The sequence below is a fragment of the Diachasmimorpha longicaudata genome, chromosome 12, assembly GCF_034640455.1.
Source record: "Diachasmimorpha longicaudata isolate KC_UGA_2023 chromosome 12, iyDiaLong2, whole genome shotgun sequence".
NCBI classification, from domain to species: Eukaryota; Metazoa; Arthropoda; class Insecta; order Hymenoptera; family Braconidae; genus Diachasmimorpha; species Diachasmimorpha longicaudata.
The window spans coordinates 6,041,801-6,054,214 of NC_087236.1; the positions used below are offsets into that span (position 1 = coordinate 6,041,801).

The window sequence follows — 12,414 nt, forward strand, 5'->3', positions numbered from 1 at the left end:
TATACCTCCGGAGTGTGATTTCCCACCTCCTGGACTTCCCACCGAACCTTACCTTTCGACTCACTCGGATATGGCTTCCTCGCGAACGTAAACGGTTTTTCAACCTCATCAAAGATCCTCTGATTAACTAGAGTACTATTGAATTTTTTTCCAAGTGCCAGGGAGTCGTCCAGTGCCTTCAAAAATATGATCCACCTCGGCTTGAAGTAATCCAACACAACCCCAGACCACTGTTTATTCGCGTAGTCTCTAATTTCACCCTTCGGGCCCCACAATGTTATCTGATTACGAGCATTGTACTCGTACAATTGGCGCTCCTCTTCCGTGGTGCCCAGTGATCTAGCTTCACCGATCCACTTCCCCAGGAGAAAATGTTCGTTCGTCGAGAGGATATTCTCGACGTAATCGAAAAGCTCCAAAAAGTCTCTCGAGACGTTTCGGAATTTTGTTAAATTTTTTATTGCGTACGCCCTCATCAGGTCCTCGTAAGTGTCATCGATTCGAAGTTGAATCGATTGTCTCGTGAGGTCCACGAGGTCGTGCTGGTAGAGGGTATTGTTTACTCTTCCGTGGCGAGCTTTTAGGAAGGTGGTCCAGGCACTCCAAAGCTCTTGTGGGTCGTACCAGCTCTGAAATGCGGAATAAATATTTCTTTATCGATTTCTGGAAAATAGTTCACGTTAAAAATGTAGTAATAATTATTATGATGTGGCTGGCTGTCAATGGCGGAGTAGTCGATGAAAATGTTAATGGATATTCGTATGTATTGATGATGGCTCGTGCCATGACCTACCCAAGTCTTAATATTCAAGCTTGGTCGCCTGGTGAGGACATAATGTCCTCGAATCCTCTCAATGCCAACGAAATTATAAACAGTTCTTCCTAAAAGCCGCCAAGCGTCCGTCGCATACTCGTTCCAGGCACCGTATCGCCTCGTCGCATAGTTTTCGAACCTGAAAACAACCCCTTAAATCCTGGACTGACTGTCAGAAGGGAAAATAAAATTTACCATGCGTTGAGATCAACTGGTTCACGTCTGTACGCCATTTCATTCATTAATTCGAAGATTACGTAATTCTGGTTTATTCCTTCTGGTGTCAAACCTGTCCCGATCATCGTACTTCCTTTCATACTTCTGGCGTCGAAGATTCGCTAAGAAATCAATAATGAAGTGGCTAATAAATTAAGATTGGAATCGAGTCCTCTAACAATTTTTTTAAAGGAAAAATTCAATTCTATAATTAATAGAGAAATAAAATTGATAGATTCATTAACTAAGTTAATTTATAAATTGTGATGACAATTGGAGAAATGGTTTTCGATCTTTGATTGCAGTTTAATCCGCAAATATCTCTGAAATCGATACAAATAATTATTGACAGATCTGGGAAATTATCGGTCCCTGCCACTGTCGATAGATTCTTGCACTGGGATTGGTGGAGATAAAATCGGAAAAAATTATAAAGATAATTCAACAATGACTCTGACTGCCCATGAACTTGGAAGACGTTATCATCAATCTTTCATATAATCTTAACTCATTGATAACGCTACAGGAAAATATTTACTCTGTTGATTATCCTGGCTGACCCGAACATTCCCAGTGTTCCTCCGAAATTCTGGAGCATGCACCAGATGAATGGCTGTCCATAATAGGACTTCAGCCTCGAATATTGTGGAAACTGTTCTGACTGGAGATCCAGGACGATCATCTTCCCCTGGAGCCATTAAAAAAAAATCTAGTCGCGTTCTCATCTCGATTTAATTAAATTAATTATGTTTTAATTATTGTCTGTCGCGAATACGTACGATTGGGACCGATGTGACGAATGCTTCGACCCTGGGTTCAGTCCAAAAATCCAGGGCGTTGACGAAAAGCCAGCCCTGCATGACCCTTCAAAGAAAATCGACTGCTCATTCAATTTCTGAGTCTTAGAAAATTCAGAAAAAAATTTGAGAGGGAAATAAATTGTTTAGTGACATTTGACGTGTAGTTTAACGAACCATATTGCCTGGGGGTCAACCTCGGTCATACTCGCGAACACAGCCTGCCCAATGTTCCTCAGGGACTGCAACCCAGTGCTCAAGGGCTCGTTCTCGTTGAAGGTGTCGCAATTGTAGACGTGATCTGTTCCAAATTCCTCGATGTACTGGAATGGAGAATAGATACAAGCTCCAGGGCGATAAAAATATAAACAAATATTACGTGAAAGGTCCGTAATTCCCCAGGTTCACCAGAGGTCCCGTAAAAATAGTGAAAACTCCAAAAAAATCGCCAATAAATTGCGGAATTTCCACGTAATTTTTACGGATAATTTTCCGCCCTCGAACTTACCGCACGCAAGAACTTCTGACCAATGACCTTGAAGAGGGGATCAGTTGGTTCCACCAGTAAAGGACTAGCGTAAAAAATAATTATTAACAATATCATAATTAAGGAGATTTTTTTGGAAATTAATACGGTCGTTGCATTAATAATTGCAATTAGGTAAAATATAAAAAATTACCAACAATACTGGTCTTGAAAACCATTCCAACTACCGATTTTCGTCATATTGGCCTGTGGAAAAATTCTGGCAAAAGCCCTTGGAACGTGTCCAGCGAAGGCTGGAAGAATGGGAATAATTCCAAGTTCCCTCATTCTGTCTAGTATTTTATGCTGAAGAGAAACCGTGTGCTCGTGCCAGGAATTCGGCAGGGGTCCTCCCCATCCCCTCATGTTTCCCATTCTCGTCCTAATGACAAAATGTTAACCCAATTATCCCCAATAAAATTCACCGAACAATCGTCCGTTTACCAGGGAAGAAAAGCTGGCCCTCCGAGATGCTCATCAACTTCCTCCCTCGTCATGTTCAATTCGAGATAGATCTTCTGCCAGATGGCCTCCTGGCCGTGAAATGCCAGTGCCAAATTGATGCCATTGAGGGCCATCCAGTCGATGTTTTTCTCCCACTGATCCCATGACCACCAGGCTGAACTGTACCCAGCTGTACACACGTTCTGGTAATAACGAAATCTGCAGCATCAAGTTTAGTTATTCGGTTAGGGCATCAACTACATCAGCTACATCAGCTAGAGCTCCATCGATTATTTAATTGGGTAATAAACTATCGATCACCTGTCGTTCGATGTCACTGTTACATTAACTTCGGGCAATGTGTTGGGTAATTCCACTTGCATTCCCTCCCACGCTATGTGAGCGTTACAATAGTGCTTCAAGTAGAAGTGGAAACCCCAAGCTGCTGCTACCCCCGTCGTTGCGGTTATGTGGAGTGTTCCCAGTGAGCTTTTCAAAAGCTAGGGGATGAAAATTCATCGGAATTCATTGGAATTTCGTCGATAATCGACCAGGAAGAGTTGGGTTGCAGAGACGTTGGGATAAAAAAATATCTAGAATTTATTTATCTTCATTTGGTACCTTGAAAGTGTCACGCCCTTCAGGGCCAATCGTAGAATCAATTGACACGACGAAAAGCTTCGAATTCCTCCCAATTATTCGAGAAATCAAATCGGCGGCAGCTTCCGCTTGAACTTGCGGAGAAGACCGGGGCTTCAAGTGGCCGAGGGTATGTTGGAAACCTAGAGAAGGGCCTTTGTGCTTTATATTCGTGAAGTTCAAACCTTTCAAGGGAATTTGATGCTGATAAGCGACTGCCCAAGGGATTAGGAACTGAATAAAATGATCTGGGAATTCTGAGAGCTTTTTCGTGACCCAAAAAGCTCTACCGATAGTTTAATCGTGTCATAAACTATCGATCATCAGTCCTTTGATGGCCCAAAGTCAAAAAGCCCTTCGGGAATTCCCCGAAAAATTGTGAAAAAAATTCCTAAAAATATTTTCCCTCGCGGAAAATCAAAAAAAAATTCTGCGACTCTTGATAAATTTCTAAGACCTCACTGACTTCGATAATTACTTACCATTGTTACTCTCGTGATATTCCCACGCGAAACTAGGGCCCCAGACCCCGAGGAAGAGGCACCACAGGGCAATCCTTCCCGTCATACTTCGATTATTCCGCACGACGTGCTCAGCACCGCTGACCCTCTTGGACTATCAAAAGAACAACCAACCGAGACCTCCTACCTCCCCCCCCTTTCATTATCCTCTTATCATCACTTCCCCTCGACCTCCTGGTTCGTACACTCGGCTCCGAGAGTCATTCATTTTATTCTCTAAATGCACACTCACAATCGGTTGACAGCGGCGATAGAGTATCTCGCGTTCCATCGACTGTTGAACTTCAAATGTCAAATTTGTCTCGCCGACTCGATTACGTTATTATTTTTTGAATGAACGTGAAGTTCGTGGGTCGAGACGGAGCCACATGGCGTGAAGGAAAACATTTACATAGGGAGTAACTCCAGGCGGATTTATTATGTACAAACCGAAGTTGGACGATGTTCTTATTGGTTTTACGGGATGGGGTACGAGAATTTATGCTGTCATGGGTATTACATGGATAAGTCCCTTGTACATACCCTCGGGGTATTACATATTGTGTAAGTGCTCGGGGGGAGAGTTGGTTTAACGGGGTTGGGGGTGAGAAAATATTCCAGGAGGAGAAATCACTGTCTTGAAATATATTTACGAAATTTGATAAAAATTGTCTCCGGAAGAAATCGCCTTCTGAAGATATTTTTTTATATTATTATTTATTTATGTTTATTTGTCTGACAAATTATGAATTATGACATGTAATAATTTTTTAAAATACCTTATGCCTTCGGAGAAGATATCCAACTGCCCAAATTTAAAAAAAAATAAAGTCTCTTGATATTTTGATAGTTTTTATAGGATAATTTCAATTCATCGTTTTTCGACGGATCTAACGACTTGTTTAATCGATATTTTTGATCGATTCTTCATGAATGCGTTAGGGGTGGGTCGCACTGGGTTGTGGGCATGTGAACCGAGACATCATCGCCGATTTTCACGTTTCCGGTTGAGTAAAGCCCACAATAGATTCCCATCAGCGGCGCTTTTCCATCTACTCGGATTCTCTTCTCATCCGTTTGCTCACGAAACGCCTGCAATACCGTCAACGGCTCTTGCTCATTCAATACACCTGTCTGAGGGTCAATTCCGACCATTCTGCACCTGAAACGTCAATTGCGTAATCATAAACATGAAGCCATTCATCGTATTTCGAAGCCCGTGCATCATAGGTGTTGATTTCTTCAATTTATTTCTCAAAAAAAAATGATTAAACTCGCCTCGGACAGGGTTTCACATTTCTGATGACTGCGCTGTCACCGATTTTTATCCACTCCCAGTTGTCCTCGTCAAATGGCTCGGTGCCAGTTACCACGATATTTGGACGAAATTGGAGAGGTGAGATGGGATTTTTCAATCGTCCGTTCAATTCTTCTACCGACGACGTTGACAGTAACATGTAGCTCGCTAAATCAGCGAAAAAACCCTTGAGAATAAATAAAAAAATTAATAAATAAATTAACGCATTTTGTAGCTCTACATTTCCTTGGAATTTAACTCTTTGAATTTTTTTATTCCACTCAAAGCTGAGGAAATAAATAAAAAAGCTGCTACGCCTCTTCTCAATCACTTTCACTGATTCTATTTATTGTACCACATAATGAATTAAATGTGCGAGTCTGTTTACCGTATCTTCACTCCTGAGGGTCTCGTAAACCTTGGTAAATCGCTCCCAAGGTCCCTTCAGGATATTCCTCCTCCCGGGGAGGGCGATACCCACCCTAAGCCCTGAGTCAGTCCCCGTTAGAAATCTGCAGGCAAATCCACACAACTTAAAATTCCCTTTGAAAATTTCTCATTTAAATTTCTTGGATTATTCATCGAACCTGGAAATCCATTGGGCAGGCGCCGGTCCACAATCGATACATTTCACCGGTTCCCCAAACCACATTTTACAGTTGACAGCTGATGAATCATTCGTATATTTCGGTACCGCAAACGTCACATTTGGAACTCCAGTCGCCTGGAGTCGCACGTGGGCCTCGTCCACGGCGACGAGGCTCACCAGGATGAGGGTGGGGTAATTTCTCCCCGTTATGAACTTCCCCGTCTCCTCATTGTATACTAAAAACATCCTAGAAGACATCAGCATGAATCCAGGGAATTTAAATGGCAATTTTTGATTATTTTTCGTGACTTGTTGGACTTGGACTAAATTTTTTAATTTAAATCTGGACTTAATGGACTTTGAATGGAAATATTATTCTGTAAAATTATTTATTCCGAGGGGAGTGGAGTTAAGTCGAGTCACCTGTCTCGCAGGGTCAAGCCAGCTTTATCCTCCAACGCAATTCCATATTCAGTGAACTCACACTCAGGAACCTCTTTTCCTCTCCCTGACTTGAGTGGATAAAAGTACAATTCCTTTATCTGTCCCACTTTGACCCAGATGGGCTGTGGTAATTCTTTTATTTCCTGTCCCCTGTCCCCACGCACTTGCTCCACAACCAGAGGTACTTTATTCCCCACTTCTTCTTCTTCTTTTCTATTGACTGTATTTATTTTATCAGTGGAGATGTACTTCATTCGATTCCAGACAATCAGAACTATTGCCACTGTGGCACCACAACTGACAATTCCAAGGCGCCAAGACTAAATAAAATTTATTTAATTATAATTATTTAATTAATTATGAGCTAAAAAGGCGAAGTACAGAACTTGAAATTTGGAGTTCCATTTAACACTTGATTAGAACCAAAGACGTTTGGTATTATTTTCAGCGATTATATTTTATCAGCAATTTTTTTATGAGTCTTCATGGCATCGTAAGACGTTATCAAAGTCACCAACTCACCAAAAACCCCGTCATTTCGTCGGTAACGGTGTCAACGATCGAGAACGTCACTCCATTTTACCAGTTAAATTTACACCTCACGATTCTTGTGCAATGACAACTGCAGCCGGTGATAAAGTGGAATTTTTTTCTCCTGCATGTGCTGGTTCATTGGCTAGAGACTGACCTCTACTGTTGTCTGTTACATCGAGCCTTCTCCGGCTTCCCCAGGTGCATCGGCCATCGTCACACTTCTGCTCGCATTATCTAATTCTTTATCAAACGCTTCGGGTTTTTAAATTTCCCTGGGTTTTTTCAATTTCAATAATCTACGGGGTTAATTAGTTGATGATTTATATTTAAATTGACCTCACATATGTAAATTGCAAATAATAAATAAATTAATTATTGTAAAACGTGGGGAAGCTTTTTTCTTGAATAATAAACGTTAGGAAAGTGTTTTGTAAGTAAAAAAAATATTCTGGAAGACCTTTAATTGCGAAAAAAAAATTCCAGAGATGGAACTGTCCAAGAACGGGAGTTTCCGGACGATTTTTAATAATTAATTCACTAGTACCAGCACAATTTTGAGGGATTCGAGAATTCAGGAGATTATTTTTAGAGTTTTCACAATAGAATTCGGAGAAGGAGATGACTGTGCCGATTGCGATGGCACTAGTTACTGATAAAAGAAGTTGGAACTGCGGATTTCATATTCTCCTATTGGAAACAGCGATAGAAATTCGTGTCGCCTGATCCCTGACCCCCACCTTGATAAGGAGATCTTCACAATGGAGATAGAGTGGTGGGATTTTCCCAGAAATCATTGAGAATAGAACTAGTGTTTGAATAATTCATAACTGTATTTTTCATACAAAAGAATTTTACTAAAATACAAAGACACTATTAACAGGAACAGACAGAAATATTTGAATAATAAATGCATAAGAAATTGTATTATTGTCCTCAGCTTCAAGATTTTTGTCGCCTGATTGTCCCTCGATTTTTTGACTTGTTATTTCGTCACTGAGAATGGAATACATGAATTTTCGACACGAAAAAATTCTAGTAAAATATGAATGATATTTTATAAATAAAAAGGATTATGGTAGTGTGTCCAGAGAGTGTGGCCTAGTATCACAAGCCTTTTAATTATTTCTATAATTATATAAGTGCAGAAATTTTATTTCAAGTTCTGTGCTGATCTGACTCGGCTTTGGATTTTTTAATCAGGGAATTCAGGGCCCCCAGGTCCGAGAGGTAGTAGTCCGCAGTCATGGGACGATTCTGGGCCTTACAGGAATCCAGTTTATCGAGACCTGAGCCGACCCAGAACCGCTGGAATCCACAGGATTCGGCGAACTTCATGTCTGCAGATAATCTGTGATAATTGAAATTTATTTATATAATTTCTATTTATTGATTTACAGTTTTTAGAATTTTTAAAATTTTGGAAACATTCACTCACGAGTCTCCAATAAAAATGCATCTCTTTGGGTCAGTTATTTTCAAGTGTTCGACTAAATAATTCTGCAGTTGTTCACTCGGCTTCGCACACTCGATTGGTTTCTTACCACTTCGTTCTGCAATAATCTCCGAGAACTGGCCGATACCTGAAATTTTTTCAATCCAAACGGTGAAGATTAATTAATAATTTAATCTTGAATGTGCCTTCTCTCAATTTGACATCGCCACGAATTTTTTCGAATTTTATTAGTGAGATTGATTGCTTTGTCAGTCCTCATGCACTAAAAAAATATTAATGAGTATGAGAGTCATTTGAAAGCTAATAGATTTGATAGTCTATTTTTTAAAAAAGTTATCCCTCACCTAATAGCAACAAATCCTTGGCCACCACCAAATCTCTGTCCAATGCACCCGTGAGATAAATGACATTGTCTCGTGCTAAGTATAACGAAGCCTGATAAATCTTCGCCCAACTTAAATTTAAATCGAAATCGAAGATAACAGCTCTGACGGCTGGATCGAGTTTTACAAGGGCTGGTATCGACTCGTAATTTTCTACAAGTGTCTCCGGCTAAAATAATTAAATTAACGATCAGCATAAAATCCTGGAGAACTTCAACACAATTTTTCAATGAATTATTTCATCGCCATGTTAAAGGCAGTAATTAATTTGTGATTGACCAAGTTTTGATAATTCTTATCAATTAGAATTATAATTATCTCAGTGATTCATACCGGCGAGATAACGTCGATTCCACCGTCTTTAAACACCTTAATAAACGGTTTAGTCCCGATGACGAGTGCCTTTCCATGAAATTTAATTTTCTTCAAGTACCAGAGAATGACTGATGACGGAATGACAATTTGTTCCTAGAAAAATTCATAAAAAATTATTCCAACGTTCACCATCGGGTGGAACAGTAGAAACCTGCCTTCCAATCAACTTCAGACAGATTGTGAATATCCTACTAATTAATTATTTACTGTAGCCATTAATTACTCACAGGTGTTGCCTCGAACTTCATTTTCCTCAATTTTTCAATGTAATCATCAACAAGTTGACAGCTATTGTTGGAAACGAAGAGCACTCGTTTACCGAGACCCTGCAGTGTCTTCAGACTCGCCAATGCGTCCGGTATTGGTGTAGTCAAGTACCATAAAACACCTCGACAAATAATCAAACAAATGTCCGTTAATACTCGATAACAATTGTTTACATTTCACTCCACTTTCGGGAGATATAAAAAATTTAGAAATCCGAAAGCACTCGTTAATGATGAAATAAAATTATGACAGAAATATCAATTCCGGGAAAAATTACCGATAAAAATTTCAGAGCAATAAACAAATCACAATTGAATTGAAAATAAAATTTCAACGTTTCGAGGAAGAATTTTAATTTCCCCCAATAAATCTCCCCGACACTGGAATTTTCGGGGGAGCTTTTCTCCGTCAAGTCACCACCCTCAATTAATTAACGAAAAATAAATTGCTGATAATATTCTTACCATCACAATCACTCATAACCGTATCGAAGGAGTTCAAAAAATCGTTCATCTCGTCAGTGGAAAAATTGCGAATGTCTTTGGGCCCGTCCATGTCGATCAATTCAGATACAAAAATCAATTATTCAATTATTCAATTGATGTATCCACTCTTCACAATTACTTCACCGTTAAATTAATTAATGCACATTGAATGGTCGTGCGAATTATTTCGAAGGATCTCAAACGAAACGTCAGACGGGTGTGTTAACGCCGGAGTCAATGCGGCGAGTGGGATTCCGTCTGACGACAGCGGAGGGTATACCTGCAACTACTGCGACAGTACAGTATATGACAATTCACCAATGAAAGCCAATGGGAGTCATGTAACACTGGATCTGGACGGAGATACCATTGTTGATTCACGATGCTGAGTTGCTGTGGTGATGCTCGAATTTCCTGGAATGCCTCTGGTGATGGTAACTGATGAAGATGAGGAAGAGAACGAGGTCCATCGTTGGCAGCTCGATAGACAGAAATTGGACAGTAGTAAAAGACGGCTGAGGTCGGCCTGCGCAGGAGCAAACGCCGTCGATGAAAGATGGATTGGGCGAAAGGATCTTTTTTTTATACTGAGGATCCTTCGGGGATCCGGAGACGAAAGATCTTGCGACGATTGTTCTGAAGGTTTGGGGGAAATATTCGGTGGAGAAATAATTTTTTTTATTGATTAAAAAATTGATAAGTGACAGCACTATCTTCAGGGCCGCTGACTCCAAACCGCGTTAATACTGAGTTAATAGTCCTTTATGATAGTGGATTATTCGACTAAATTGTAATTGCGTAATTGATTGTTAATTAGTATCTTCATAAATTCTCCTAAAAAATAAATACGTCAGATTTAATTTTGGAATTTATCCCCCCGAACAATAAATGAGTTAATCATTGCGATTATATCGATCGGGGATATGCGATAATCATTAATAAAAAATCGGGGATATCTGCGGAGCTTTAGTTCGATAAATATTTCTCTCGTGGGGCAACAGATGTCGTCAGCTGTTCAAAAAGTCATATCTTAAAAAAATTTTGTCTCGGCCAGGAGACGTTTTATCTGCAGTAAAATTAGGGATCAGTCGATGGCTATTAAAAAAGGATTAATGCATTGCGGTTAATAGAATTTCAATTTATTAAGTATCCCTAGCCGTCAGTGTCTTGATTCTCATTTACAAAGGTAATATATAGCTTTTTAGCAATAATAATAATTAATCAATGATAATTGTTAATTAGTTACTACCAATTAATCAATAATGATAAATTCATAATAATATTCCTTGTTAATCGACAATGATTAATTCGCGATCGCACGTTCTCTTTCGGTCTCTCTTGGATATATGTTTTGTCTTCGGAAAATGCGACTCCTTTAAATTTTTTTTTTTCAACGTTATAAAACAACGTATTCCCATAAATACTCGAAGCTCACCAGCTGAATGTCTGCTTATAATCGTGACAGACTCCGTTTATTCAGGTTTTTTTTTATCGCTTACAATGATTTAAGCGCGAGCTCTTGATAATCAATTCATTTATTTTCTCATTCTTATTTCTCATTGTGAATGTCTCGATTCACCTCGTTCTTTTTTTTCTGACTAGAAATATATCGCCCCCCTCTTAGATCAATCGTTATCTCTTCATTTTTACAATTATTACTCGTAATTCGTAAGCTATTCAAGGTAAATAATTTTTTTTTTCACGTACATATAGAAACATTCGATCTTACGTGAAGCATGGAAACGTGGCAAGTTATTTTTTTTAAGAAAAAACTTTTCTATTGCGAGGAAAAATGTTTGAGAGCATTGTTCATCGAATTTTTCCACAGAAAACAAATTCTTTATGTCAAAATGTCAAAAACATTGAGATTTAAATGTTTAAGAGACTAAAATAAATTAATTCTATTGGTTTTTTAATTTTTTTTCTTTTTATAATTTTTTCTTATTGTCAAAGACTATTTTTCTTCGCAGAATAAAATTCCTGGTAAATATCTTGCGATAAATTGCACTTTCAAAAATTTTTCCTCAATAAACGCCGAAGTTTTTTTTCCTGAGGTGAACCTCCCCTTAAATTAAGAACAAGAGCATTTTCTCTGAATATTTCCCGGTTGAGAACATGAGGACACGCAAAGGTATTGAATAACTGAATATGGAACGTTGGATGGCGAGGGGTGGAAGGGGAGTTAATTAAAAAAACAGGGAATTCCCTTCAGAAATAAAAAAAATCCTACCTCGATGCTCTTAAACCGAGAAAATTGTTCTTAATTTGAGAAAAAATATCCGTCAATTTCTTCATTGTCGCGTGAATAAATTCTCTTCATCGATATAGCGACAGTTTTTTAAATTTATTATTTTTTTAGCTCTCTCGTTGATTTGCTTGATCCACTTCACTTCTACTTAATATTTACTGGTATTCGTCGTTATGATAATTATCTTGAAAATAACTAAAGCTTAAATCAACTGCCGGGGCACGGATTTCGTTATTTTGTTTAATTCGTTATCAGTGGATTATTGTGGAGTAAGAATTTAATCTTCAGGGATTCAGACGACTATCATACATGGGAATATTTGGGAGGAATTCGCGGATCAAAATACCAGAAAATTTACTATACTACTGATATAATAATTTATGGCAAGATTTATGGCAAAAAA

The 12,414-nt window shown here is 38.9% G+C and overlaps 3 protein-coding genes across 5 annotated transcripts in view; all 3 read right to left on the reverse strand.

The window, feature by feature from the left end:
* LOC135167803 (alpha-N-acetylglucosaminidase) overlaps window positions 1-4,071 on the reverse strand; it is a 4,533-nt gene extending 462 nt beyond the window's left edge. Inside the window, exons 1-12 of one of the 2 annotated variants that reach the window (XM_064131364.1) lie at window positions 3,919-4,071; window positions 3,419-3,579; window positions 3,119-3,297; window positions 2,798-3,016; window positions 2,508-2,735; window positions 2,336-2,399; window positions 2,005-2,150; window positions 1,810-1,894; window positions 1,569-1,718; window positions 1,010-1,152; window positions 794-953; window positions 53-629 (exon numbers count right to left, since the gene is read on the reverse strand). In XM_064131364.1, the coding sequence (XP_063987434.1) occupies window positions 53-629; window positions 794-953; window positions 1,010-1,152; window positions 1,569-1,718; window positions 1,810-1,894; window positions 2,005-2,150; window positions 2,336-2,399; window positions 2,508-2,735; window positions 2,798-3,016; window positions 3,119-3,297; window positions 3,419-3,579; window positions 3,919-4,003 (2,197 nt within the window). In that variant the 5' untranslated portion in view covers window positions 4,004-4,071. Of the gene's footprint in view, window positions 1-52; window positions 630-793; window positions 954-1,009; window positions 1,153-1,568; window positions 1,719-1,809; window positions 1,895-2,004; window positions 2,151-2,335; window positions 2,400-2,507; window positions 2,736-2,797; window positions 3,017-3,118; window positions 3,298-3,418; window positions 3,592-3,918 lie in introns of both variants that reach the window. The other variant, XM_064131363.1, reaches the window with a different exon arrangement.
* A 509-nt stretch (window positions 4,072-4,580) lies between these two features.
* On the reverse strand, window positions 4,581-7,458 carry LOC135167835 (mitochondrial amidoxime-reducing component 1-like). 2 transcript variants are annotated; one of them, XM_064131437.1, is made up of 7 exons: window positions 7,258-7,458; window positions 6,789-7,040; window positions 6,246-6,586; window positions 5,821-6,069; window positions 5,622-5,745; window positions 5,215-5,420; window positions 4,581-5,098 (listed from the first exon to the last, which is right to left on the reverse strand). In XM_064131437.1, the coding sequence occupies exons 2-7, from the start codon at window positions 6,801-6,803 to the stop codon at window positions 4,864-4,866; spliced, it is 1,170 nt and encodes a 389-aa protein (XP_063987507.1). In that variant the 5' UTR covers window positions 6,804-7,040; window positions 7,258-7,458; the 3' UTR covers window positions 4,581-4,863. The 2 variants fall into 2 exon arrangements, with proteins under 2 accessions (XP_063987507.1, XP_063987506.1); XM_064131436.1 differs by having other exon boundaries at window positions 6,789-7,096.
* A 153-nt stretch (window positions 7,459-7,611) lies between these two features.
* Window positions 7,612-10,049, reverse strand: LOC135167841 (uncharacterized). The gene is made up of 6 exons (XM_064131446.1): window positions 9,743-10,049; window positions 9,239-9,399; window positions 8,970-9,104; window positions 8,598-8,805; window positions 8,236-8,380; window positions 7,612-8,148 (listed from the first exon to the last, which is right to left on the reverse strand). The coding sequence occupies exons 1-6, from the start codon at window positions 9,831-9,833 to the stop codon at window positions 7,956-7,958; spliced, it is 933 nt and encodes a 310-aa protein (XP_063987516.1). The 5' UTR covers window positions 9,834-10,049; the 3' UTR covers window positions 7,612-7,955.
* Window positions 10,050-12,414: the final 2,365 nt, after the last annotated feature.